The 25,657-nt window shown below is 37.4% G+C and overlaps 1 protein-coding gene across 4 annotated transcripts in view; it reads left to right on the forward strand.

Annotated features, from left to right (window-relative positions):
• GPHN (gephyrin) overlaps positions 1 to 24,406 on the forward strand; it is a 440,641-nt gene extending 416,235 nt beyond the window's left edge. For all 4 annotated transcript variants that reach the window (XM_045822936.1, XM_045822937.1, XM_045822938.1 and 1 more), the window contains 5 exons: positions 5,294 to 5,367; positions 9,506 to 9,570; positions 12,364 to 12,467; positions 21,506 to 21,602; positions 23,417 to 24,406. In XM_045822936.1, coding sequence (XP_045678892.1) covers positions 5,294 to 5,367; positions 9,506 to 9,570; positions 12,364 to 12,467; positions 21,506 to 21,602; positions 23,417 to 23,550 — 474 coding nt within the window. In that variant the 3' untranslated portion in view covers positions 23,551 to 24,406. The remainder of the gene's footprint in view (positions 1 to 5,293; positions 5,368 to 9,505; positions 9,571 to 12,363; positions 12,468 to 21,505; positions 21,603 to 23,416) is intronic.
• The last annotated feature ends 1,251 nt before the right edge of the window (positions 24,407 to 25,657 follow it).

Raw genomic sequence — 25,657 nt, forward strand, 5'->3', positions numbered from 1 at the left:
TTTTCTGATGTTCTTACCTGGGTTGAGGAAAATACCTTGTTTCTTCATTCATTCATTTTTCTTTTTCCTATCTAACTCTAGCTTTCAGAATATCAGAGATTCTTGTTGCTTCTATAGGTAGATAAAAACGTATGAACAATGTTGATTCTCAGCCTTTATTGCTATGTCTGTTACAAGCTTTCCCTCTGTCAGAAGAAACATGAAGCATTCCTTCATGTTCAAAAGGAATTTAAAAGATGTTTTTAAGAACAATAAAACACTTTCCTTTATTTAGCAAATATGTAATGAGCGTATCTCTTTTCCAAACTGTCTCATAACCTTTAGACCCCGCAGACATGACCACTTTCTGTCAATCCAGACTCACCCTTTGCTTTTCTACTCATTCACTACCTTGTCTTTTCAGTTGTAGGCACTCTTCACTGCTTTAGAAGCTTTGGATGTACTTCCCTCTGCCTGGAATTCTCATTCCTCCACACTTCACATGACTGAATCCTACTCATCCTAACCACCTCTTTTAAAATGGCCTTTTCTTATTCTCCACCCCACCACATTATTCTCTACCCCAGTACCTTTTCATTTCCTTTATAGCATGTACCACACTATATTAATTATCTTCTTTGTTTGTTTACTTATTGTAAGCTGTCTCCCTCGGTAAAATATAACAGAACATCTTTGTGTCAGTGACCATGTCTCTTTTGTTCATCATTAAATCTCTAGCACATATAGAATTCATGATACATAATGGATATTCAAAAATATTTGTAGAACTAACGAATGAATGAAAGTCATGTGCTACTCACTAGGGTTTCATTGGAGATATAATGTGCAGGGTTCCTCTTCTCAGATTCTATTCCAATAAAGGATATCTGTCAGTTATCAGGGAATTATAGTATAACCTAAGTGTGGGGTGCCTGAAGGACATAGTAGTACAGGAACGCATGAGAAAGGTCTGGATGTTTCTGCTCTTGCTCTGTGGGGTGGCTTATTTGGATCAGCTCTCCCACCAAAAACAACTATAAAAGCTATATTAAAAATTTTTTTAGCCTTGACCTGTGTGGCTCAGTTGCTTGGGTGTCATCCCGCAATGCAAAAGGTTGCCAGTTCAACTCCCAGTCAGGGCACATGCTGGGTTGTGGGTTTGGTCCCCAGTCAGGCGCATACAAGAGACAACCAATTGATATTTCTCTCTCTGTCTCTCTCTGTCTCCCTCTCTCTAAAAATAAATAAAGTCTATTAAAAATAAATATTTTTTAATATTTTTAAAGAGGAAAAGGTAAAGGAAAAGATATCAGAAAAAAATAAACCAGAGAACTAACACTGAAATTTTTCACCATGGTTTTCTTCAAGGCACTGGGTTGACCAAAAAGACCATTTAGGTCTTCCCATAAAATAAAAGGCACATTTTTCATTCTCACCAATAACTTTATTGATTTGGATATTTTGAGTATGTCAGCTATCTTCCAATATTGGCTCCTAGTAGGTAGAGGCCAAGGGTGCTACTAAACATCATATTATCTGACTAAATGTCAATAGTGCCACGAAGCTTCACAAACCACCTTTGACTTGTTCGACCAGTCACAGCACCTTCTCCATACACTGCATACATCTTTTTTTGCATTTCAGTTGCTTTTTTACCTTTCTTGAAATAATAAAGCGTAATACACTGAAAATGTTGCATATCTTCTTCCATCTTCAATATTAAAATGGCTCCACAAAAATTCAGTTTTGATAAGTTTTTTAACGCACACTGATATGAGAGCTATCACAATACAGTCTTAACAAAATTATTTCAAGTGAAGTTAAAGCGAACCAAGCATTCCTAGAGCCATCACATGGAAAAAACTAAATTAACTACTTGGTCAGCCCACTACTAACTCCTAAGCCAGGGAAATAGGGGAGGTATAATGGTGCAGGGAGCCAAGAAGCCAAGCATAAAAGAGTAGCTAATAAATTAATAAAGTAAACAGAATTTTTCACTGTCATAGAGGTTCCGATCCTGCCGTGCAGGCGGGGCCTTGGCAAATATCTCAGGCTTTCATTTTAAACCCTTGAGGACTGTGCTCTAAGAATAGGGGCAAACTTTCAAAAAGACTAAAATCCTCCCTCAAATTACCTGGATCTCTGATTATATCAAGGTAATCTTAGTTTACCTTACCTAACTGGCAGAAGAAATTAAACCCTTCCTGGGGGAATGTATCATCATCCAGAGCCTCTTCAATTTTTTTCCATATCTAATGTTTGGACTTCAGTTTTTTTAAATTACCAGCCAAAATGACCAGCAACTAAGAAAGGAAAAGAAAAGAGAAAAACCTTTAAAAAACATGGTCTTTGAAACACTGCAATTAATGTTTAATAAAAAGAAATGACAAAGTGAAGAATTTCAGTAGAATAGAATCTACTCATAACAATTAAATGAAAATTTTAGAAAACAGACGAAAGAAACATAAAAAACTTATGGGGTATGGAGAAAGGTCTTACATATCTGCAATTGGAGTCTCAGAAGGAAAGGAGAGTAAGCAGAAGCAATATTTATGAGATATTGGCAGAGTTTTCCAAAACCAACAAAAGCTATCAAGCCAGAAATTCAAGGAGCTCTGCTAATCTCAAGTAGAATAAATACGAAGAAACCATACTTAAGGGATTATATCAAAACTACTGAAAGCCAAGGACAGAGAAAATCTTAACAAAGGGAACATTTCCTTCAAATGACCAACAATGAAACTAGCAGAAGTGATTTAAACAGAAAGGATAGAACTCAGAAAACACTGGAATGGCATTTGTAAAGTGCTAAAGAAAAATAACTGCCTGTGTGGAATCCTGTGTATCCAGCAAAAATTTCCTTCAAAATTAAGATAAAAACACTTTTAGTCAAACAAACACTGAGCAGACCTACACTAAAGCAAGTTTTTTAGGCAGAAAGATATGGAAGCATGGAAATTCAGAAAAGACTGGAGAACAAAAGAAAAAAAGAAAGGGTTAATATGTAGATAAACATAAATGAGTATTGATCATATAAAATAGTAATGCCGTGAGAGGTTTTAAATATAAAACAAATATGGAGTATATATCATCTGTATAGTATATACAGAAAAGATACATATGATATTTAAAATGTATACAGAATTTGTGGTACATTATAGTGCAAAAAGCAGAGAGGAATAAGTGGAGTTAATTTGTTTTAAATTTCTTGTGTTGTCTGGGAAGTGATAAAAATACCAAATTATGGTAGACTGTGATAAGTCAAGAATACATATTGTAATCTCTAAAATAACAATAAAAGATTGTGTAACTAACAAGCTAATAGAAGAGAAAGAAATTAAAATAACAAAAAAATTGGTAAATCCAAAAGAAGGAATGAAAGAAGAAGAAAAGGAAATAAAAACAAAAGTGACGAATAGAAAAAAAATAGTAAGGTGATAGTTTTAAACCCAAATATAGCAGTAATTCAGCATTCTGCATTTAAATAAGCAATGAATTGTGTGATACTTACAAACACACCTTTAATTTAGAACACAGCTAGTTGAAAGGAAAAATTACAATGAAAGTTGGTGCGGCTATATTGATATCATAGAAAAGGGGGATAAAAAAGATTATTAGGTATTAGGAGGGACATTCCATATATGTAAATTGATCAGTCCATCAGGAAAATATAACATTTCTAAATTTATTGCATCTAATAAGATAGCCTCAAAAATAAAGTAAATAACCTATCATCCAGCCCAGAAATTGAGGGGAGGCTGAGATGAATGACACTCAGATGAGGGTGGGGTGGAAGGAAGGGAATGGTACAAAAAAGTATTCCAGACAGAAGGAAGAATATTTTGAAAAACTGGAGGCAAGAAAGCTTTAAAAACTGAAAACTTTATAGTCTTGCTGGGAGGGAGAGAAGGAGGTAGATTGAGATTCATGGACGGATGGATTGACTGAGGAATGGGACTGGGTGGGAAGAGGATTGCCGGATGAGAGCAATGATTGGTGAATGAGAACTGGAAAATACAAGAATCACAGGTGGTATTTAAAAGATGAGGCTTCTTCCTGGAAACCAGCAAGTTCTTTTTTTATTGTTGTTCTATTAGAGTTGTCCTGACTGTCCCGTTGCTCTCCCCTGCTCTGCCCACTCCCCCACCCTCCCCCACCCCCTCTCCCAGTCAGTCCCCACCCTGTTGCCCCGTGTCCATGGGTCATTTATACTTGTTCTTTAAGTAACTAGAAGAATTATTTAGTGACTTGATGAGAATTGTTTTCAGGGGATACCTCTTACTGCGGGGCGTGGGGGGAGGGGGCAGGGGATGATGGAGGAGGGCAGTACTGCTGGCAGAGAGATCTGCTTCAATACTCCAGGTGAGATGTTGGCTGAAGCTGTGCAGATGGAGAGAAGGGAACTAATTTTAAAAATATAGTGACTAATAGCTTGTGAAATATTTAAAATTTTACTAGATTACTAGACTCACCCTTGGATTATGGAACAAGAAATTCAACAACTGATCAAGAGGTTGAGAAATTTTAAGGACTGCAGCTTTATTTTCTTTCTGTTTGCAAAGCAAACTGCAGGGCAGTGTTGCCTTCATTTCTAAAGATCAGGTTCTGTCAGTTAACTTTGGGTTGGCCATAACCTTAGGTTGGTTTGTTTTCATTGGCAATTGTGCTGACAGTTAAACACCCTTTGCTCTCTGTTTAAAGCACCATCCTATTTTTCATTTTTGTTGGTTTAATTAGAATTGACCATCTGCAGGTAACATCCAAGACTCTCCTGAAGGAATGTACATTATTTTAAATCCATTAAGCGGATTAGTATAGGATGCATACAGGTCACTTCCCTTAACATCCTTTCTTGGGCATAAAATTCTGTCTTAAGAGAGAGAGGTGGAAGAAGGTATAAGGAGAATAAATGGTAATGGAAAAAAATACAATAAAAATTTTTTGTGAAAAAAAGAGACAATAACCTATCAAGTAATGCTTTACATGTTAATGTACTTATTTGGTTTATTATCTAAGTGCTGCTACTAGGATGTACTTTTTATGAGGATGGGAACATTGTCTCTTTTGCTCAAGGCTCTATCCCCTGTACCTAGGTTGGTACTCAGCATACAACAAGTGCTCAGTAAATATATATTGAATGAATAAATGAAGGACTGAGGAATGAAGGGATATTTGTCTTAAGCAAGTCAACTTCACTAAAATAAGATTTTTTTTTTATTTTAATCTTATAAATTCATTTTGTCTTCATTTGAAGTTTTGAAAGTCCGGTATTAGAATGTGTCTAAAAGTAAAGTGATTATTTTTATATTTGCAGGACTATCTCAAGCAGGTGCTGGACATCGATCTTCACGCCCAGATCCATTTTGGCAGGGTTTTTATGAAACCAGGGTATGAAAATAATCTTATTATCTCATCTATGGGGTTGGCTTGGCTTGCTTTGACTAACAAAGCTATAAATGCTTTCTTTTTATATATTCTATTATGGATTATATATTCTAATAAAAGAAATATTATAGTAGTAAAAGTCTTTGCACAAGTGTAGCTCCTATCTGAAATGGGAATTCATCTTCCTTATGAATCACTGAGTTTGCTATAAATAAAGCAAAGCAACTTTCCCAACCTTTTTCTTTTTAATTTCCATGTCTGTTTCTCTTTCTCTTTTTCTCCCTCTCCATACTAATTCTTTGTCTCTCTTTAAAAACTCTTTTAATATGAAAAAACTCAAACATATACAAAAGTAGGGAGTACAGCGAACCCCCCATGAACCCACACCCAGCTTCTGTAACTATCAACATTTTTTCATAATTGTTTTATCAGCCTCATCCCTCACCTTTTTGGGGGGACAGAGGGCTGGATTATTTTAAAGCAAATTCTAGAAATTTCATTTTCATATACATCTCAAATAATAACAGCAACAACAGCAGTGTTCCCCTGTGTAATCACAATGGTATTACCTCACCTAATAAAATAAGAATATGTTAATATCTAATACCCTCATCATATTCAAAATTCTCCTGCATGTTAGGAAAAAGAATGCCTTCTCATAATTGTTTTGTTTGAATTAGAATTCAAGTTAGTTCACTCATGGTATTTAGCTGTTAAAGCATATTTATTGCCCCCTCCTTTTTTTGTCAGGCAACTTGGTGAGGAAACCGAATCATTTGTCCTAAAGGAATGGATTTAGCTGATTGTTTCCTTGTGGCGGTGTTTAATTTGTTCCACTCTTTCCAGGATATTCTATAGATTGGAAATAAGGTCTAAAGCCTCGATGAAATTCAGATTCACCTTTTTTTCCTTTTTTCTGAGTACTTTGTAAGTAGGATTACATACTGCTTCTTACTGCCTCCCAGGAGGGAAGAAAAATAACCACACACCAAGGTCTTTCACATATCCTAAAAACTAGTAACTCTTTAAGGAATGACTGATAGAGGTTCTGTAATCAATTGTAAATCCTCAAAGAATGCCAAATGTTGGTGTTGATGAAATCTTTGTGGACATGTCTTCGAGCAATAATCTGGCTACTCAGACCACTTTCATTCCCTATTCAAAGGCTCAGTGCATGGATGGGCTTTCCAGCACACCTTCATGCTGTCAGGGACAGCAGTAGTGATGCTCTAGTTCAGAAATATACTCTGATGGGTGCTCATAGGAACCCGGAGAGAGGAGAGGTGAGACTTACCGGTTGTTATGAGCTATGGGAACTATTAGCATATTCCAGAAGCTTTTCTTAAGTGTCAGTCTAGCCCTTAAAAATCCCCCTGACTTATTGCTTACTCATGTCGGTTCTGGGATCAAGATCAGGCTTTACCTCCATGATTTTGCCATTTAAGTATGAGGTTAATATTATCCCTAAAACTCTCTTCACAACTCGATAGACTTTAGAATTCTTGGTGTTTTATTTCTGTAGTTGCCCCAGTATGGCTGCCACTGACAATGTTCTTTTATTATTGAAATATCAGATTTGGATCATTCTTACTAAGAATATTTTATCTTAAGCAAATATTGCTATGGTATGGGTACACAGGCTTTTTTATTTCCCTCTCTATGAGCAGTACTAATTTGATAGAATACAGAGGACATCCCAAATGCATGTCAGTGTGCTTCTAACTAATCCCTAAAATTACATTGATTATTCCCCTTGCAGTGAGATAGAAGCTGAGACTACTTGCCCTCACTGCTAGAAGAGAATTATTTGTGCAATATGTATCATTTAAATTACTCTCGGCACCTATGATGTATAATTTTGGTACTCTTTATTTTCAGTCTTTTATTTATCACTTGCCTCAACTTTAGGAGTTCATCAGATCCTAATGCTTATTCTACTCACTTAGTCATATAGCCCTTTGTGACTACAGTCACTATAGAAATTCTGTTGTAGTCATATCTCAAGACAATTGAACAGTAAGTGCTAAGTTCCAAGGAAATGGCTTCCCAGAGCTTAGAAAAAAAAACTTTGCAGTACGGCAATAGGAAACTTGTGATAGTAATGCATGAAAACAGAATGTTTTCTTGTAATGCAATCTTTTTTAAGTGAGTGCCTTTAGGGAAATCACAGTACCTGTCTGCAAGGTGCAAAAGATGATTTAAATTGTCTCTAAGTACAGTAGAAGGAAAGTGTTATACATTCCCTCCCCTCTCTTATTATGTGTGTTAGTTTGCTATAATAAAGTGGTTTGGAAGTTTTAATGGGCTTCCTTTACTTGGCCAGAATTTTATACTTGTCTAAAGATAAGATTTGAAAAGTAATTGCTGCTTAGTAGAACAAGAACAAATATAAAAGCTCAAGAACAATTTAGCCTTGCTCTTCCCACATACAGTGCATTCAGAATGTAATTAACTTCTTTCATTTTAGACACAGAGATACTAAAAAAACAAAAGCCTCTGGAGTATTCTCAACCAGATCTACCAATCACAGCTTTTATGGGTCATCTGCAGTGAACATAGCTGTTTTTGAGAATGTACCTTGAAAATTATTTTCATCACACAGTAACAATCATTGCCAAGTAACCTATACGTAAATCAATATGACAATCTAATCTCATTTTTCTAGATATAGCAAAGAATCAAAAAGTAAGCAAAAAAGCCCTCAGAGTAGCCAAAAATAGATGTCACAAAGTCCACATACAGCGTGCCCTTCGAGAGGAGAGCCTTGTCAAAGTAGGAGCCACACACTTAGACAAACCTTGGTTCAAATCTTTGTTTCTTCCTTTAGTTGCTAAGTGATTTGGGGCAAATTGCTTAATCTCCCCGAATCCTAATTTCCTCATCTATAAAATGGGATGAATAATTCCATTTAATTTTCAAGCAGTCTCATGAGGTGACAGTATCCCACAATTGTCACCCCATGAGATTGCTTGAAAATTAAATGAAATAATGGATGTCATGCATAGATGTTTCTTTTGACTTTTGTTATTGCTATTTAGTATTATCATTCCAACAATATAACTATTATTACTACTGTCTGATTCCCAAACCTAAACCAAGCTTTAAGGGTTGAGATGATGGCAGTCTAGCATTAATGGGAGTCACAGAAAAATACTGCTAAAAGAAAAAGTCAGAAACAGCAACTGTAGAAACACAGCAGTGTCTGGTGTGGGGTTATGGTTTTTAAGTGAAAAGGAGAGTAGAGTAAGTTCATAATATGGCTATAAATCATCAAAAAATATTATTGCTAAAGATAATGAGTGAGTGACCCATTTTTGAATGACCAACCTGCAAAAAGTAGTAAAAATAAAAATGATTTGGGTGCTTAAAAAAACTTTTCAACTAAATGGAAATTTCAGCATTCCCCAAGGATTCTATATCACTCAAGTTTCATTAATATATTGACAGTTGTAGCTAAAATTCTGTATAAAGGGTAATCAATAGAAAAAAAATCACTCTTCTTAACTGCCCACCTCCTCCATGTCTCTCACACCCACTCCTCTCCATACCCCTCACTCTAAGAGTTCCTGTCGGAATCTTGAGGAAGCATAATTTGAATATTTTTTAAATGGCTGGTGTTTTAATTTTGTTCCAGTCATGGTATTTTATCTATTTTGACATTTCAAAACACTCCTTTCATAGGAGGGAGATTCTTATGTTTATTGCTAAGTACCGTTTTAAAGGGTTGAGAAACCCTCATATTGAGCAATAGGCAGTTATCTGATAGGTATGTATTACTAAGTAGTCTCCTTATAATAAGAATGATTGTTTGGAATCTCCAGCAACAACAATAAAGACGCCATTAGCCACATGGGTGGAGAAGCTCCAGGACCTGGTATACTCATGCATGATGCTGGTGGGAAGGGGGGACATAAGCTACAGGAAAGGAAGGGGTTTGGTTGCTTAGAAATAGTAGATGCTAAAGACGAGTTAATTTAAATGCTCTGGAAACACGGCAGGGTATAAAGGTTGAAAGATCAACAGGAAAGTATTTTTATACGGTATGCCTTCTATATGGAGGACCCCATGACAAGAAAGCCGGAGCACTGAACTTACTTGTCGTACTGCTTTGCGGTCACTAACCACCTCTTTTTTACTCCAGACTGCCAACAACATTTGCAACTTTGGATATTGATGGTGTAAGAAAAATAATTTTTGCACTACCAGGTAAGAATAATTGAAATACTTTATCTTGCTTTTTCTGTTAAAAAAAAAATGACCAAAATTTTTTGAATCTTAGGTGACCAGTATCCTGTCAGAGCACTTGCTTTGGGTCTGAAAGACCCGGGCTCAAGTCCCAGCTTTCCTTACTTGGAAAAATCTCTTAACCTCACTGAAGGTGTTTCTTCATCTCTACGGTGGGGCTGGTACTGACCCACAGGGTTGGTGCAGAAGTCAGATGAGATAGTCTCTTCCAGAGCACATTCCAAGTGTTGGCTGTCCCTGGGTCTTTCTGGGGCACCTGCTTTTCCCTGTGGGAGAGTGGTCAAAGTTAGCAGTCTGACCACGTCCCACAGCTCGAAGTACTGAACTCAAGGGGCCAGAGGGCCTAGAATCACCCATGCAAATGCCAGAACAAAAAGTAAGTCTCAAAATAGAGATATAAAGAAAAGAAAGCAGGCAGAAAAAAAAAAGTAGAACTTTAGAATCATTTTTAAAGCTCCAACATATAAGCATAAAAGAGATTAGATTTCTATCATATAGGGAAATTTGAGAGAGAGGACATGTAAGTTAAGTAGTCTTCAAAATTTGCCTGTAGTATGGAACTCTTTAGGGCTTTTAATGTATCCTTAGATAGTCTGAAAACCATTACACAGGAAAAATGAGCCTCCTTCCAGCTTTAATTTGCTGGGAAGACACTGCAGACCATCTGTGGCGCTCATGGAAAAGACTGTTAGAGTGGACGCCTCATTCACCATTACCAAGGGAGTGGTGTTGATCTACCAAAGGAGTTTTTAAATAATCTATATTCAAATTGATACTTTAATTTGAGATTTTCTCTGCTCAGCCTGAATAAATCAAAAGAGGACAGCAACAGATTGTTCAGATTGTAGAAGCAGCAAAGAGGGTCCCCGTACAAGGATTTTAAAATTCAGAATTGTATTTCTGCTGTCCCAAGGGCCATGCACCTAAAGCCATTACTAGTCTTGGTAAGTTTTAACGCAGATCAAAAGTTTTGTGTATCTACCTGCTATTTTTGTAACTTCTTAAAATTACTGTATAACACATGTTCACTATGGAAATATTAGAAATACTGGTAAGCATTAAGAAATGTTATCCATAATCTCCCTTTTTTTTTAAATAACCACTGTTTCCAATTTTTATATCAGCCTTTCCAGTCCTATTTTTATAGAGTAATTGTATAAAGCAATAGCAATTACAGGAATTCTATAATCATTGTTAAATGAACAATAGCAGGAGGTTTTGGGGGGCGTGGTTTGTTGTTTCTTTGGGGGGGGTTGTTTTCAGAAAAATTTCCATCTATTTGTATTTGGAGGCAAGGGAAAAGCAATTTATTCTTATTAAGAGTCTGCTATTCTATTGGACAACTCATTTTTCTGTTGAAATAATAAGTATCATTCGTGACTTTTTACAACTTAAAAAATCTATTCTTAGCTACTTTTGTAGGTAGAACAAAATTAAAGGCATGGTTTTAGCTAATAATAGGCTAAATTCACCATTGCCTTTTCCTTTAACAATACAATTAGCAGCACTTAGCCAGGCCAAGGGAACCTCAAAATCTAATAGCCCGTCATCTATCCCCAGTATATGCGTATATATTCACATACAACTGTATCAAAGTATTAATAAAATTAAAATTTTAGAACCAGAAGGGCTACTGAGAATCATGTAGTCCACCCTTTCGTTTTGTGAATGAGTTCATTAAACTCAGAAAGGTTTGGAACTGACTAGGGTCACACAGCTTGGTTAGTTAACATGCCATACAAGAAACTAAGTTGGTTATTCTCTGCTCGGTCATTTATTTCACAACCCACCTTTCCCCTCTTTAATGTACATGACACCCCCAGATTTCTTCTTGGAGAGGTACAATTGAATGTCTCAAGTTTTGTTTATAACTCCAAAAGAACTTGGTGTTTGTATTAATCTGCTCAGGCTGACATAATAAAATATCACAGGCTGGATGACTGGATGACAGATAACAGAAATTTATTTCCTCCCAGTTTCAGAAGCTGGGCATCTACAGGCCAGATGCAGGCAAGGTTACCTTCCGTTGAGGTTTTTCTTCCTGGCTTACAGACGGCCGCCTCCCACTGTGCCCTCACGTGGCCTTTCCTCTGTGCACTCCACTCCTGATCTTTCTCATCTCATACGGACACTGGTTCTGCTGAATTAGGGCCTCACCCTGATGACCTCATTTAATGTTCATACCTCTCTAAAGGTTCCATCTCCAAATAAAGTCACATTGGGCTGTTGAGACATCAAAAAATGAATGAGAGGAAAAACAACACAGTTCAGTCCATGTAGTATTTATCTTCAAGTCCTTCACATTTGAATCACTCATTTTTATCTTTTAATTCAAAGAAATATCTGGGTAGAAGTGATTATGGATAAATTTATTTATGCTCATCCTACGTTCTAATTTTTTTTGTATTGAGCATGTATTACTATGGAAATTTTAAAAATAACAAGTAGAAATGGCCTTAAACTTACCAAGACTAGTAATGGCTTTCAAATTATAGCTCCAGAAAAGTAGAAATAAATAGTGTTAAATAGCTTCTAAACATCAGAAGTTTCACTGCTAAACCCCAAAGTCTGCACCTTCTGTGGCATTTGGTTGGCTACAGTTCTATTCTGACATCCTTTTGGGTTTAAGGTGATTCCGAAGAGAAAGACAAGTAGTCACTTCACTCCTCTATGACACCTGAAGGTATAGGTAGTCAGAATTATTTGGCAGTTTATTATGTGTACACTGTAAATAACTGCTTGGTTGACTTCCAGGGAATCCTGTGTCGGCCGTGGTCACCTGCAATCTTTTCGTCGTGCCTGCACTGAGAAAGATGCAGGGCATCTTGGATCCTCGGCCAACCATCATCAAAGCCAGGGTAATGTTTTCTAACGACCAGGAACTGAAGTTGAAGCCTAATAACATATAAGGATATGATCTAGATCCAGAAATATCTAGAATTTTACATTAGTTTTGAAAATAGGAAAGAGTCCCTTTTATTCCCTGCCCAAATTACTCCATGAGTCTAACGTGAATAATTTTCTTCAGCACGAGGTCGGGGTGGGAGTGGAGATACAATGACAAAACCGTCAATAGGCGTGGTGGGCACTGACCTAACGCTAAACCTATGTGGAAGGAGGGACAAGAATTCTCTTTCCCCTGTGTAAAGTCACAGAGGACAGCAATCTGCCCACTTACTTTTTCTGTAACTTCACTGATAAATTTTAAGAAAAAGACAAAGGACTAAAAAAAGACTCTAGTGAATCAGAAGCAAAGGGGGACCGTTTTGTTTGGAAAAGGACTACTAAGGCTGAGGAATTATACGTACAGTAAAAGTTACCTGGAAACTAGAGTCCCCTTCTCTACCACCACTCACTTCAATTTGATTTTACTACTATACAACTAATTATGTAACACACGCTGTAAAACAATGAACAATTTCATTGGAAATATAAACTAAAATACCAAACCATGACTTTTTTTAAGCTTTATTGAGATATAATTTATATACAAGAATTACACATATTTAATACACATTTTCATGTGTTTGGACATGTGTGTACACCCATGATATCATCACTACCATCAGGTACTGAACATATCTAGCACCTCCAAAAACTTCCTTGTGTTATTACTGGTTTGGTTTGTTTGTTTATTTCATGGTAAGAACATTTAACATGAGAACTGTCCTCTACATTTTAAAGTACACAATATCACATTACTAACTATATGTTATACAGCAAGTCTCTAGAACTCATTTACCTTGTATAACAAACTTTATATCCGTTGAGCAAATATTTCCCATTTCCTTCTCCCCTTAGGCCCTGGTAACCAACATTCTGTCCTCTGCTTCTGTGAGGTTGACTATTTTAGATACCACATAGAAGCAGAATCATAGAGCGCTTGTCTTTTTGTGACTAACCTATTTCACATAGAATAAGGTACTCTAGGTTTATGCATGTTGCCAAAAATGGTAGGCTTCCTTTTTTTTTAAGCTGAATAATGTTTCATTGTATGTATACACCACATCTTCTTTATCCTTTCCTCTGCTGAGTACATCTGGGTTGTTTCCATATCTTGGTTATCATGAATAATGCTACAATGAACATGGGGATACAGATATCCCTTTCATTTCAATTTTTTTTTGGACATATACCCAGAAATGGAATTGCTGGGTCATATGGTAGCTCTACTTTTAATTTTTTGAGGAGTCTTCATGCTGCTTTTCATAGTGATTATACCATTCTACATTCTCACAAACTGTTTGTAGGGGTTCCAGTTTCTCCACATCCTCGTAGTTACTTACTGTCTTTGGTTTGTTTTTTTAATAATAGCTATCCTAACAGGTTTGAGGCAATATTTAATTGTAGTATTGACCTGAATTTTTCTGTCAATTGGTGATATTGAGCACCTTTCATACATGTGGTGGCCATTTGTATATCTTTTTTGGAGAAATATCTACTGAAGTCCTTTGCCCATTTTTAAAAAGATTTTATGTATTTATTTTTATAGAGACGGGAAGGGAAGGAAAAAGGGAGGGAGAGAAACATCACTGTGTGGTTGCCTCTTGTGCACCCCCCTCCTGGGGACCTGGCCTACAACCCAGGCATGTGCCCTGAGTGGGAATTGAATCAGCAATGTTTTGGTTCACAGTCACATGCTCAGTCCACTGAGCTACACCAGCCAGGGTTGAAGTCCTTTGCCCATTTCTAATCAAATTATTTGGTTTTTGCTATTGAGTTTTAAGAGATTCTTATATATTTGGGATATTAACCACTTCTCAGATGGATGGTTTGCAAATATTTTCCCCCATTTCATAGGTTGCCTTGTCACTCTGTCAGTTGTTTCCTTGGCTGTGCAGAAGTTGTTAAATTTGACGTAGTCGCACTTGGTGACTTTAGGATTTGTTGCCTGTGCTTTTGGTGTCAAATCCAAGAAGTCTGTGCTAAGACCAATGTCAAGAAAATTTTCTCCTGTTTCCTTTTGGGAGTTTTATAGTTTCAAGTCTTACATTGAAGTCTTTAATCCATTTTGAGTTGATTTTTGTGCATTGTATAAGAGTTTAATTTTTTCTTTTAAGTATTAATATATACTTCTACCAGTACTCAAACCGTTACTTTTCAAGAGCTCTTAATAAATTCAGATATGACAGAATGCTATGATTGGTTCACAGGAAGAATATAAAATATAAAAGAGTAAAAGGAAATGTTAAAAAAATATTACTCTGAGAATACATAGGATAAAAAACATTAAGAAAATCTAAGCTTGAAATGTTTTAGTATTGACCTCCTAAATATTGAGGTTTGTAGACTAGTATATAAAGGAGATATTCTCCTTAAATTTTTGGTAGAAGTTCAATTAGACATTTCTGAATCAGACTTTCTTTAGTTTTTTCACAGTGGTAGTCTTATTTTAAATTAACTGGAAAAGAAGATAAAAAGCCATTAGTGATTCCAACTAAAGGTCAGAGCCATGAAACTTAGATTTAATCATTTAAATCAGCAATTCTGAATTTTTCCACTGTTTTCATATTTGCTAAATTTAGGAATAAGGAAAACCCATACTGTTATAAGAGAAAGAAGGAAGGCATCTCTTTAACTTTGCAAAGCTACTATGAATCTTCTTATTTATTTCTCACTTTTGACATCCACCATCTCTTCTTTAAAACTGACATTGTGGCGGTGATTTGTTCTGACAACAGAGTGCCCTGTAATCAAACTGAAGCTTAGTGCATTCATTGTTCATGATGCCGCTCGTTCCTGCCAGCCCATGCAATCAAGAACCGGCCTAAGAATCAGACAGACCCCTTCCTCCCACAGAGCAGCGTCACTGGGGCTCAGAATGAGTCATCAGTATACTCAGCTGCTTGCCTCTTTTGTTTTAACTTCCCAATTCATCCCACATCTTTACTGACTTAACCGCCACTTTAAAACATAATCCTGTTCACTTACTCGAAACATAGTTAAAGCTTGTGGTCTCTACTTTCTGATCATCCGAGATGCAGCTTACACGCACCTCTTATTACTATTCTCCAAAACGTTTTCCACAGTCATGGCCTCTCCCAATTCCTGCTGCTTTGGGGCAGTGGGGTAGATATTAACTGCTGGTGTCAGGAACTCCCACTGCTGGACTGGGATGTAGCTGTCCTATGGGTAGGGCAATGCTGTACTGTATTAAAAGGTCAGCACAAAAAATGTCACCTTTTTATATCAACACATTCTGAAGAGCATCAGTTTGGAATAAACATTTTCCCTGTTTCCTTGGTCAGGTATGGTTGAGATTGAAATACTTCTGATTTTAATAGGCAATCAGAAACATAATCCTAGCAATTCGTCCAATAGAATTATTGACCTGATGTTTCCACAAAAGGACACCCTGTCATGTGTTTCCTTATTATCCCATCAAAGCACCAACACTGTCCCTTGTTCTCAACTCTTTTCACTAGGAACATCCCTGAGGTAACTCGCATTACTGTAACAGCTCACCTCACCACAAGCATTGATTAAGAGAAGGAGAAGGGAAAATACTTTCATCTCCCATGGGACCAGGTCAGCATGTCCCAGGAGAGAACAAGTCTGTTGGAACCTCATTTGACAGTTCTAACTTGTCTACCCTCCCTCTTCTCTTCAACATTAGTGTCCAGCTTGCTATAACAACTTAATGCTTTCTGACTAATGTCATAAACAATAAAATGCAAAACATTTCAACAAAATGTTTATATTGTTTGAAAATTGCTAAGGTGTTTGCAGTTGTCAAGAGAAATCTGCCTGTTCATTGTGACAAAATCAGTCATTGATCATCAAAAGATATTATTGAATGCCAGTTATATGAGTATATTGTAGACTATGGATCAAAAACAGATATTGAAAATGATAGAACTGTCCATGATTTATAAGAAATATATAAATCCGTTTTAGTTTATTATTAGGAAATGAAAAAGATACCTAGGTTATAGAAATTTTGGCAAAAATGAATTTGAAACTGATCCACACCTGCATGTGCAAGGATTTTAAAGGTACATGATAAATTTTAGATAGATGATTTATAGCGTGAAAACCTCAAGGTCCTCTCTAGTATAGACTAATGAAATTAGTGCCTCATTACTTCTGTAGCACTTATCAAAAAATGTAATGTAAAATTCTTTAACCACCCTTTGGAAGCTTTGGCCAAGTAGAGGCCAAGCCCCCAGCCCCCCTGGTCCTCGAGAATGTCGTCTTTGGCCTTCACCCAAATGGAATCCCCTTTGGTCATTTGTTTCCTCACAAACTTTCTTCTCCAACCTCTGCACCTCTTAGTCCCAACCTGTTCCCCTGAATCTTTTAGAGCTTTCACCTTGTCATTACCGCCATCAAACCCTCCAAAGACAGTCAGGTCTTTGGCAATTGTCTAATTATCATCTTCTCTTCGCTACCATCTCTCACCATCACTTGCTTTATTTCTGTAATTCTAAATACCTTTATTTCCACTTCGTAACTCACACACACATCCTTTTCAATACCCAGAACTGCTCCATTTCAGAAATCACCAACTCTGACCCCTGGCTGGTGTGACTCAGTGGGTTGAGTGTTGGCCTGCAAACTAAAGGGTAACTGGTTTGATTCCCAATCAGGGCACACGCCTGGGTTGCCATCCAGGACCCCAGTAGAGGGTGTGCAAGAAGCAACCACACACTGATATTTCTCTCCCTCTCTTTCTCCCTCCCTTAGCCCCTCTCTCTAAAAATAAATAAGTAAAACCTTTTTAAAAAATCACCAACTCTAATGTACAAATTAACAACAATGTCAAGTTACCAATCAGTAGATATAAAAGAGTATAAACAACCCTATAACCCTCACACTTTTCCCTCAGTCCATAAGCCCCTCCTGGCTTTACCACTTTCCTCATCCCATCTAAATCCTATGTTGTATCACTTCAACATTTGTCCAACACCCTCAACTTATTTTTGCCTCTTCTTCCCTGCACTAGGAGCCACTCTAAGAATCTACAAACTTCTTTGCCCTTCACTGTTTTTATTCCAGGCCACTAAGCACAGCTAACGAAGAGTAAACAGCTGTTGCAGTTAACACTTTCTGTTCACAAATCTCAGCAGGGGCCAGAGTTTTCTTTGGTGATTCTTATGCATCCCACAGATCAGCTGCTGCATTCCTTACTGGTCTTATCTCACTTCACCATCCTCCTAAAGCCCCTCCACGTCCACATCCCCTGAGTCTTGTAGCCACATAAGCCCTGATTTGAATGATGGCTCCAACATTTACTAGATTATAACCCTTGGCATATTTCATTGTTTCCCTTCTACTAATCTTGCTTCCTCTTAAATCTTTTTTGTCTAACTTTAATCCTAGCAGTATCACCACTTAATAACCTTCAGTGCTTCCCATGACTACAGGGTTAAATTCAAACTGCTCAAGTGAGCGTGGAAGGCCTTCCGTCCTCAGGCCTGTTTTCCTCTCCAGCTTCATCTGCTTCCCATTCTGCGCCGTGACCGTACAGAACTAATTACTGCTTCTTCCACAGTGGACATGAGCGCCCCTGCCTGTGCCGGTGTTTATTCTCCTTCCTCAAAGGTTCTCCCCTCACCACCACCATCTCCTTTCTCAGCTTAGGAAATTCCTTAGTCACAAGACTCAGGCACCGCGTCGCCTGGAAGCCCTTCTCAGTGTCCCAAAGAAGGGCTGATCACTTACTTCTTCATGCCCTTTCATACCACTTACATCGCTCTGTGATAACACTATTACACTGTATTTGCAATTAATTATTGACTCTGAGAATTCTTTGAGGTCACTTCTCTATAAGATGGGCAGGAGGAAAAGGAAGGATAAAATACATCTACTTCTTTCATTTAAAATGCTGCTTTTAGAGCACATTTAGGCTTAGAGCAAAATTACAGAAAGTACAGGGTTCCCATAGACCTCCTGTCCTCACACACATGCAGCCTCCCCTGCTCTTGATGTCCTGCACCAAATCAGTACATTTATTACAATAGATAAACCTTGTTTTCCCACCCAAGTCCATGGTTTACTTTAGAGTTCATGTTGGTGTCCTGTATTCTATAGGTCTTGATAAATGTATAATTACATGTATCTGTCTTTATAGTATCCTACGGCATAGTCTCACTGTCCTAAAAACCTTCTATGTTTTGCCTATTCATCCCTCCCTCCCCACTAACCCTTGATCTTCTGTCTCCCCAGTTTTACCTTTTCCAGAATGTGATATAGTTGGAATCATACAGTATGTAGCCTTTTCACATTGGCTTCTTTCACTTAGTGATGATACACATTTGAGATTCTTCATGTCTTTGAATGGCTTGGTAGCTCATTTCTTTTCATGCTAAATAATATGCCATCGTCTAGATGTATCACCATTTCTTTATCCATTCACTTACTGAAGGACATCTTGGTTGCTTCCAACTTTTGGCAGGTATGAGTAAAGCTGCTATAAATATTAGTGTATACGTTTAGACAGAAATGTTTGGTTCATTGGCTACACACCAAGGAGCACAATTACTGGATTGTATGGTAAAAGTATGTTTTTTGTCATAAGAAAGTGCCAAACTGTTCTCCAAAGTGGCCGTACCGTTTTGCACTGCTACCAGCTGTGACGGAGGTCCTGTCCCTCCACATTCTTCACAGGGTTTGGTGTGGCCAGTGTTTTGGATTTTGGTCTTTTTAGTAGGTGTGTAGTGATATCTCATTGTTGTTTTAATTTGCAATTTCCTAATGAGGTATGATGGTGAACACCTTTTCATATGCTTATCTACCTATGTATATATCTTCTTTGGTGAGGAATCTGTTCAGGTTCTTTTGCCCATTTTTTAATTGTGTTGTTCCTCTTCTGCTTGAGTTTTATGAATTCTTTGTATATTTTAGATCACAGGCCTTTATCAGAAAGGCCTTTTGCAAATATTTTTTCCCAGTCTGTGGCTTATCTTCTGATTCTTTTGACCTTTTTTTCCCAATTGTTTCCCTTAGACCTTTATACATACAACATATCATATAATACTACACTAAGTAATAAATTTCATGCCTTGAATGACTACTGTGCGTCAGGAAAATATGCCAAGGTAACACAGGAAACAGTCCTCGTCCACAGCCCACTGCCCATTTCAAATGAGTAGAAGTCATCAGAAGTGAAACACCAACCACTCACAATGCTTTTTCACCAGAAGTTGTGTTTATTCATGGAACATCATTCTTGCAAGCATTGAAGCTCATAGTGAATAGGTGCTTTCTTAAGCTTAAGTGGTGTAAGTAATATACCAGCACAATAGTGTCAGTATGACTAAACATATTGGTTAATAAAGCATCCTGCATTTCAATGAAATACCATAAAATCTAATCAGTTTATCTTTTGCTGCAAAAGGAACAGCTGTTTGTGAAGCTGTGAAAAAAACTAATTCACGTCAATTTGATGCAAGTGATTCTTGTTCCTTAAGTTAATTTAAATATCTCCTTTGAAACAAACAACCTCTTTTTGTGGATAAACAAACCTGCCTAGGAAAACTAAATAACCAGCTAATACAGCCACCAGTTAGCAGTAAACCTGGAAGCAGAACCTCAGTGTCAGATATCATCTCATTCCAACATTTGGTCCACTGTACTACCACCAGCCAATCAGCGCATTGTTCGGGGAAACCTTGCTTACACACTTAGCAAGTCACACAGCCATGTGACTAGCTCTTATAGTCCAGTACTGGAGAACACACACACACACACACAGATTGAAAGAGATTTTTCCCTCAGGTAAGCACAAAATAATTTAGGAATAATGTAAAATTAACCTCCAATACATATGAAATAGAATATAAACATAAGCAAGATTAAGTGAAAGAGAAGAGTGTGATTTAATCAAAGAAAACACCCTAGAATTAAATTTTATTCTGGATTCCAGGGGAAAAGGATGAATTGTCAGAGTGAATGATTAGAATGCTTAAAAGCATAATAAACAAAGTGGATTGAAGACAGACTTACTTGAATCAAAAGTTCCAGTTTTAACTGTATCATTTGATCTAAGCAATATCTGTGTTAGTTGAATAAAACCTTTCTAGATCATTTTAAGGTAGAGTAAGTGTCCATAATTAGATATTGTATAAACTTGTTGAAAGATTACCTTTTAGGCACCTACTACTAACAAATTAACACATTAACTTGTCAGATTTCAGTGTGAATTTAGTAACAGATTTAAAAGACAATGGCTTCAGGTTAAAGGTTGATTGGCCATTCTATGTCATGTGTGTGAACTGAAGTTGCTATGATAGAAAGGACTTTATCCTTATTAGGAGAATACAAAAGATGTAATTTCATAGCAAAGACTCATTCAGAGGGATTCTTTCATTACCAGTGATGTGGCTAAACCAAAACTTTTAGTAGGGACTACTTTTAGTTGCCTTAATGAGCTTATATACCAGTGTTGGGACATTAGGGAAGTATTCAAGAGAAAAAGAAAGAAGCTCTCCCATTTACGTCAGGGATAGGTGTGTGAATGGGTAGCTGAACAGCACCTCAGTAAATACTTACTGGATATATGGATGGGTGGACAGATAGATGGACATACAGATAAATGGATATAGATCTTGGTTGGGTTTTTTGTTTGTTTAGATCTGCTTCCTTTATTTTCAATTGTTAAAATTTTTGGATTCAGAGGTCAGAAGTACCTGTCCTCACAACCCATAGTATTACACGTCAAAAATAGACCTTATCTTTTTCGTCTGCCTTTTCCACCACTGTGAGAACCAGCTTCTGGGCTCTTTTCATCAGAGCAACTCTGGACTTCTGTGTTAAGAAGATAGGGTGGCAGCAGTAGAGACAGATATTCACTGTTTTCCATTCCCACTGTATTCTTTGCACAGCCTCCACTACCCTGTAGTTTTAAAAATGGTCAAGTGATCAAATTTGTTTTATCTTCCCTTTTATTCTGTAGTTATCATGTGACGTAAAACTGGATCCTCGCCCAGAATACCATCGGTGTATACTGACTTGGCATCACCAAGAACCACTGCCTTGGGCACAGAGTACAGGTTAGTCATTCACAACTGCAGGTATGTCTGTGCACCAATCCCTCTGAAACACTCATTTATATAAGAGGTCTGTCCAGAAGGTGTCCAGCCACGTAATATGAAAAATAGAGATATTCACTGAAGATGATACAAGATATAAGAAACACTGTGCATAGGACAATGATGCCTCAGTCCCATTGAAAGTAGGCACCTTGGGACCTCACACAGTTCTCCCAGTTGCCATCAGCTGCCCTTTCATATTTTCCTGAATCTCATCAATTTTCTGAAATCTCTTCCCTTTCAAAGGTGATTTTAATTTTGGGAAAAGACAGAAGTCATAGGGCACCAAATCTGGGCTGTAAAGAGGCTGAGTCACCTGAGAGATTTGATGTTTTGCCAAAAAAAACTCTGCATGTCACATGATGCATGAGCAGGCACATTGTCGTAATGAAGCTGCCAGTCACCAGTTGCCCATAGCTGTGGCTTTCTGAATCATCTGAATAGTTTCCATGGAGGAATGTTTAAGCTTGACACATAATTTGATGCAGATTCATTGCTGTACTGGCTCAGGCATTTTGAATGCAACAGCCACACAGTACACATGCTCACTCAACAGCATCTACCACCCCCACTGAGTAGTACAGTGAAGTTGTCATTGTTCACACATGTGCATTCCAGTCCATTCTCCTTGGCTGCCAGGTTACATCGGTGTCATGCAAACCATTCTCATTATATTAACAATGGCTGGACTTTTTCCAGACAGACCTTGTATATAACCTCCTCCCTTAGGTAAAGCTAATTTGGAATTATTATACATTTTCCTTTTGGAAAGATGTGATGCCTGAAATTTTCCTAAACAGTATAGCATAACAGGACAACAAAAGTAATAATAATCATAAAGGTTTTGTTATTCCATGGAGCCAGGCTTTCTAGATAAGCATTTGAAATACAAATCTAGAATTACTAAAGATTTTTATCTGTTTGTTCAGCCAATAAGTTCTGAGTACGACTTTGTAGGAAAATGAAGGATTGTGGCTAAGCCACCCTGAAATGGGAGATCAAAGCCTAATTATGTGATTCTCTATAGCCACTAGTACCCTAGATGTTGGTAAGATTTAAGGACTGAGAAGTCAGTATTGATAATTTGGAGTGCCATAGTTACCTCCTCTAACCTTTAAACTTTTATCCCCAGCTTCCCTAGTCATATTTTACCTAACTTCTGTGTGACTCTAGTAAAACCATATTGCCCCTTAAACAAGCGTCCTCTCAAGTGCAGATATCAACTAACACCTGACTAAGTGCATGGGCCTTGCCGTCTCAGAGACTTGAACTCAAATTCACCACCAAGTAGTTAGTAGGACCCTAAGCAAGTTACTTCAACTCTTTTGAGTCTTGTGAGAATAAGAATTAAATAAGATTGTTAAGTAACTTGCCTACCACCTTGTCTGCCACTGAGTAAATACTACGAAGGAAATGGTAGTTGCTGCTATTATCATCATTATTATTTTAATAGGTTTTTAAAAGCTTCTGTTTTCAGACACACATAACATTTCAGCCTGAAGAGAGAAAGTCTGTGGCATTTGCATAATGCTACAAAATCCTGGTTTTATTCTTATAAGCAGTAATTTCTATTGTTATTTTTATAGTTTAGTGGGGAGGTTGTAGGATACAGCAGCAAGGCTACCTAAAAAAAGTACTGGGAAGTCTGACCATCTCTCTTCCTCTCAAAGACCTGTGTTTCTGTTTATGGGTTCTTACTTTGGAAAGAACGACAAGGGCTCTGGATGTATCCACTGTGATGCCGAGGCTGCTGTAATGAGAGTATTTCTTTCTAGGTAATCAGATGAGCAGCCGTCTGATGAGCATGCGCAGCGCCAATGGACTGTTGATGCTACCTCCAAAGACAGAGCAGTACGTGGAGCTCCACAAGGGCGAGGTGGTGGACGTCATGGTCATCGGACGGCTATGATGGCCGCCGAGGAGAAGCTTCGATGCATGCCCACATATCATTGACTGTACCCTGTAATATGCAACGGCACAGCTAGTTTTTCTGATTTGGATAAAAGTTGATCTGTATAGTCAACATCTTGAACTATATTTCAAAAGAATTTAAATACCTTTTAAAGAAAAAACACCTAAAAATAAATCTTAACAGACAACTCTATTCTGATTATATCAAAGCAGATTTTTCCTTTCTCGCAATCGCTTTGTGTGTTCAATGCTAGGTCTGATAGCAATAGCTTTTAGTAGACAGCAGTAGGTGCCTGCAGAACTTGTGTTTTTCTCATCTTTAAACAACTACTTATGCTCTTAAATCAAGGCTGTCTGCTTATTTATACTAGTGTAGGCAACACTTGGATTTCCCTTCTTAGTATGCTTCATAACCGCTTTACAGAGAGCTTTTGCTTGTTCTTTATCATGTATCTCGTGTTTATGTGCACAGTGCCAAAAGAAGAGTGACGGGGGCGGCCGCCCTGCCTCCAGGAGCACCACCCCTCACAGAGCTTCCGGGGAAGTTTCTCGCCCCAGCAGCCTCATGGCACAGTCCTCTTGGGCAGTAACTGGATACCTTTTCTTTGAACAAACAAACTGGGGGAAAAATGCTTCCTTAAGTGCTGACAGCCTTTTTAACCAATACATTTAAAATTGTACAGAACAAAAAAATAAAATCAAAGACTGATCTTGTACAGATATTAGTGTTACCAGCATTCATGTGGAAATCAAGAGCAAAGAAAAAATAATGTTAAACAACTCTGTACTATAACATTTTCTGTAATGATACTGAAACTTAATGAATAAAAAAATCCTTGATCATTATATAAAAATCCATGGTGTTGGCCTTGTTATTAAAAAAGAGAACATTGTCACGCATCCTGGCCAGGTTCTGCCTGGAAAGAAGGCATATTTAAGATGACTTAGCAAGGTCAAGTGGTATGAAGGAGATCGCTAATGTGGTAGAACTGTATTCTACTGCAGGATCGTGCTCTGGAGAACTGCGGCAACACAGATCAGAAAACGGTCGAGAACCTGCAGTTGGTCTGCGCTTTCCAGTCATAGCTGGGGAATCACAAGCAAATTTAGAGGAAAGATAGTTGATAATTTAGGAGGATGAAACTAAAATCTTATTTTAGATGTCATAAAAACAAATTCCAAACATCTCTGAACCAGAAAATTTCAGATGAGTACCTAGAAATTTCTCGATCATGTTAGAAACGAAGTGAGAAATGGGAGAACTCTGTGCTGATCACAGAAAACACAACCAATTAAACACACTCCATCCCTAGGGCTTCCTTAATAAAAATTCAGGAGCGCTTTTCAAATGGTGATGGCAGGGGGCACTGACTCTGCTGCAGGGCACACCAAGTAAAGCGAGCGACAGATACCGGACTCCTAGTGACACGGCGCCAGGTGACGGTGGTGAATAAAGCCAAGTTGTAAACAACAAATGCTCGATACTAATACTTGATATTTCCAGAGTTGAAAAATAAGATGTTCTGTATTTTAAGTTTTTTTATATTTGCAATTAAAGAAGATAAGGTTAGTTAACAGAGGTCAAGTGAAAGGTCATGAACAGTGCTTTACCCACATTCATTCCAAAAATATTTAGTGATCATCTAATATGCGTTTGGGTACAAGGCATATCGTGCTACTGTTTACAAAGATGGATAGAGACAGTAGCTAACATTAAACTCATTCGAGGAAGATGATAAAAACATTTGCAAGTAACCATAATATTTGATATGTTTGATACTTGAAAATTCATAGTACAGTGTGTAGAATGTAATAAATTACAAAATTCAGATGTAAAGAGTTGGAAGAGTTCAAATGATAACCTTCTACAAGGTGAGATTTCAAGGGATAAGATGACATTTTAGTGGGCCTTAAAGGAAGTGTGCAGTTTTAAAGATGATGCAGGAAGAAGGGCATTCCAGAAATAGAGAACTATGGACAGTTAATAATAATTATTTTTATTACAAAATGTAAGCTCTATGAGCATCAGAGTTTTTGTTTACTTTATTCACGTATATTATTCACTAGTCCTTAGATTTCTTGGTATCTAAATGCAGGCATCAGTA

This window comes from Phyllostomus hastatus, unplaced genomic scaffold (genome assembly GCF_019186645.2).
Source record: "Phyllostomus hastatus isolate PE091 unplaced genomic scaffold, TTU_PhHast_1.1 phas_scaffold_501, whole genome shotgun sequence".
Classification (NCBI taxonomy): Eukaryota; Metazoa; Chordata; class Mammalia; order Chiroptera; family Phyllostomidae; genus Phyllostomus; species Phyllostomus hastatus.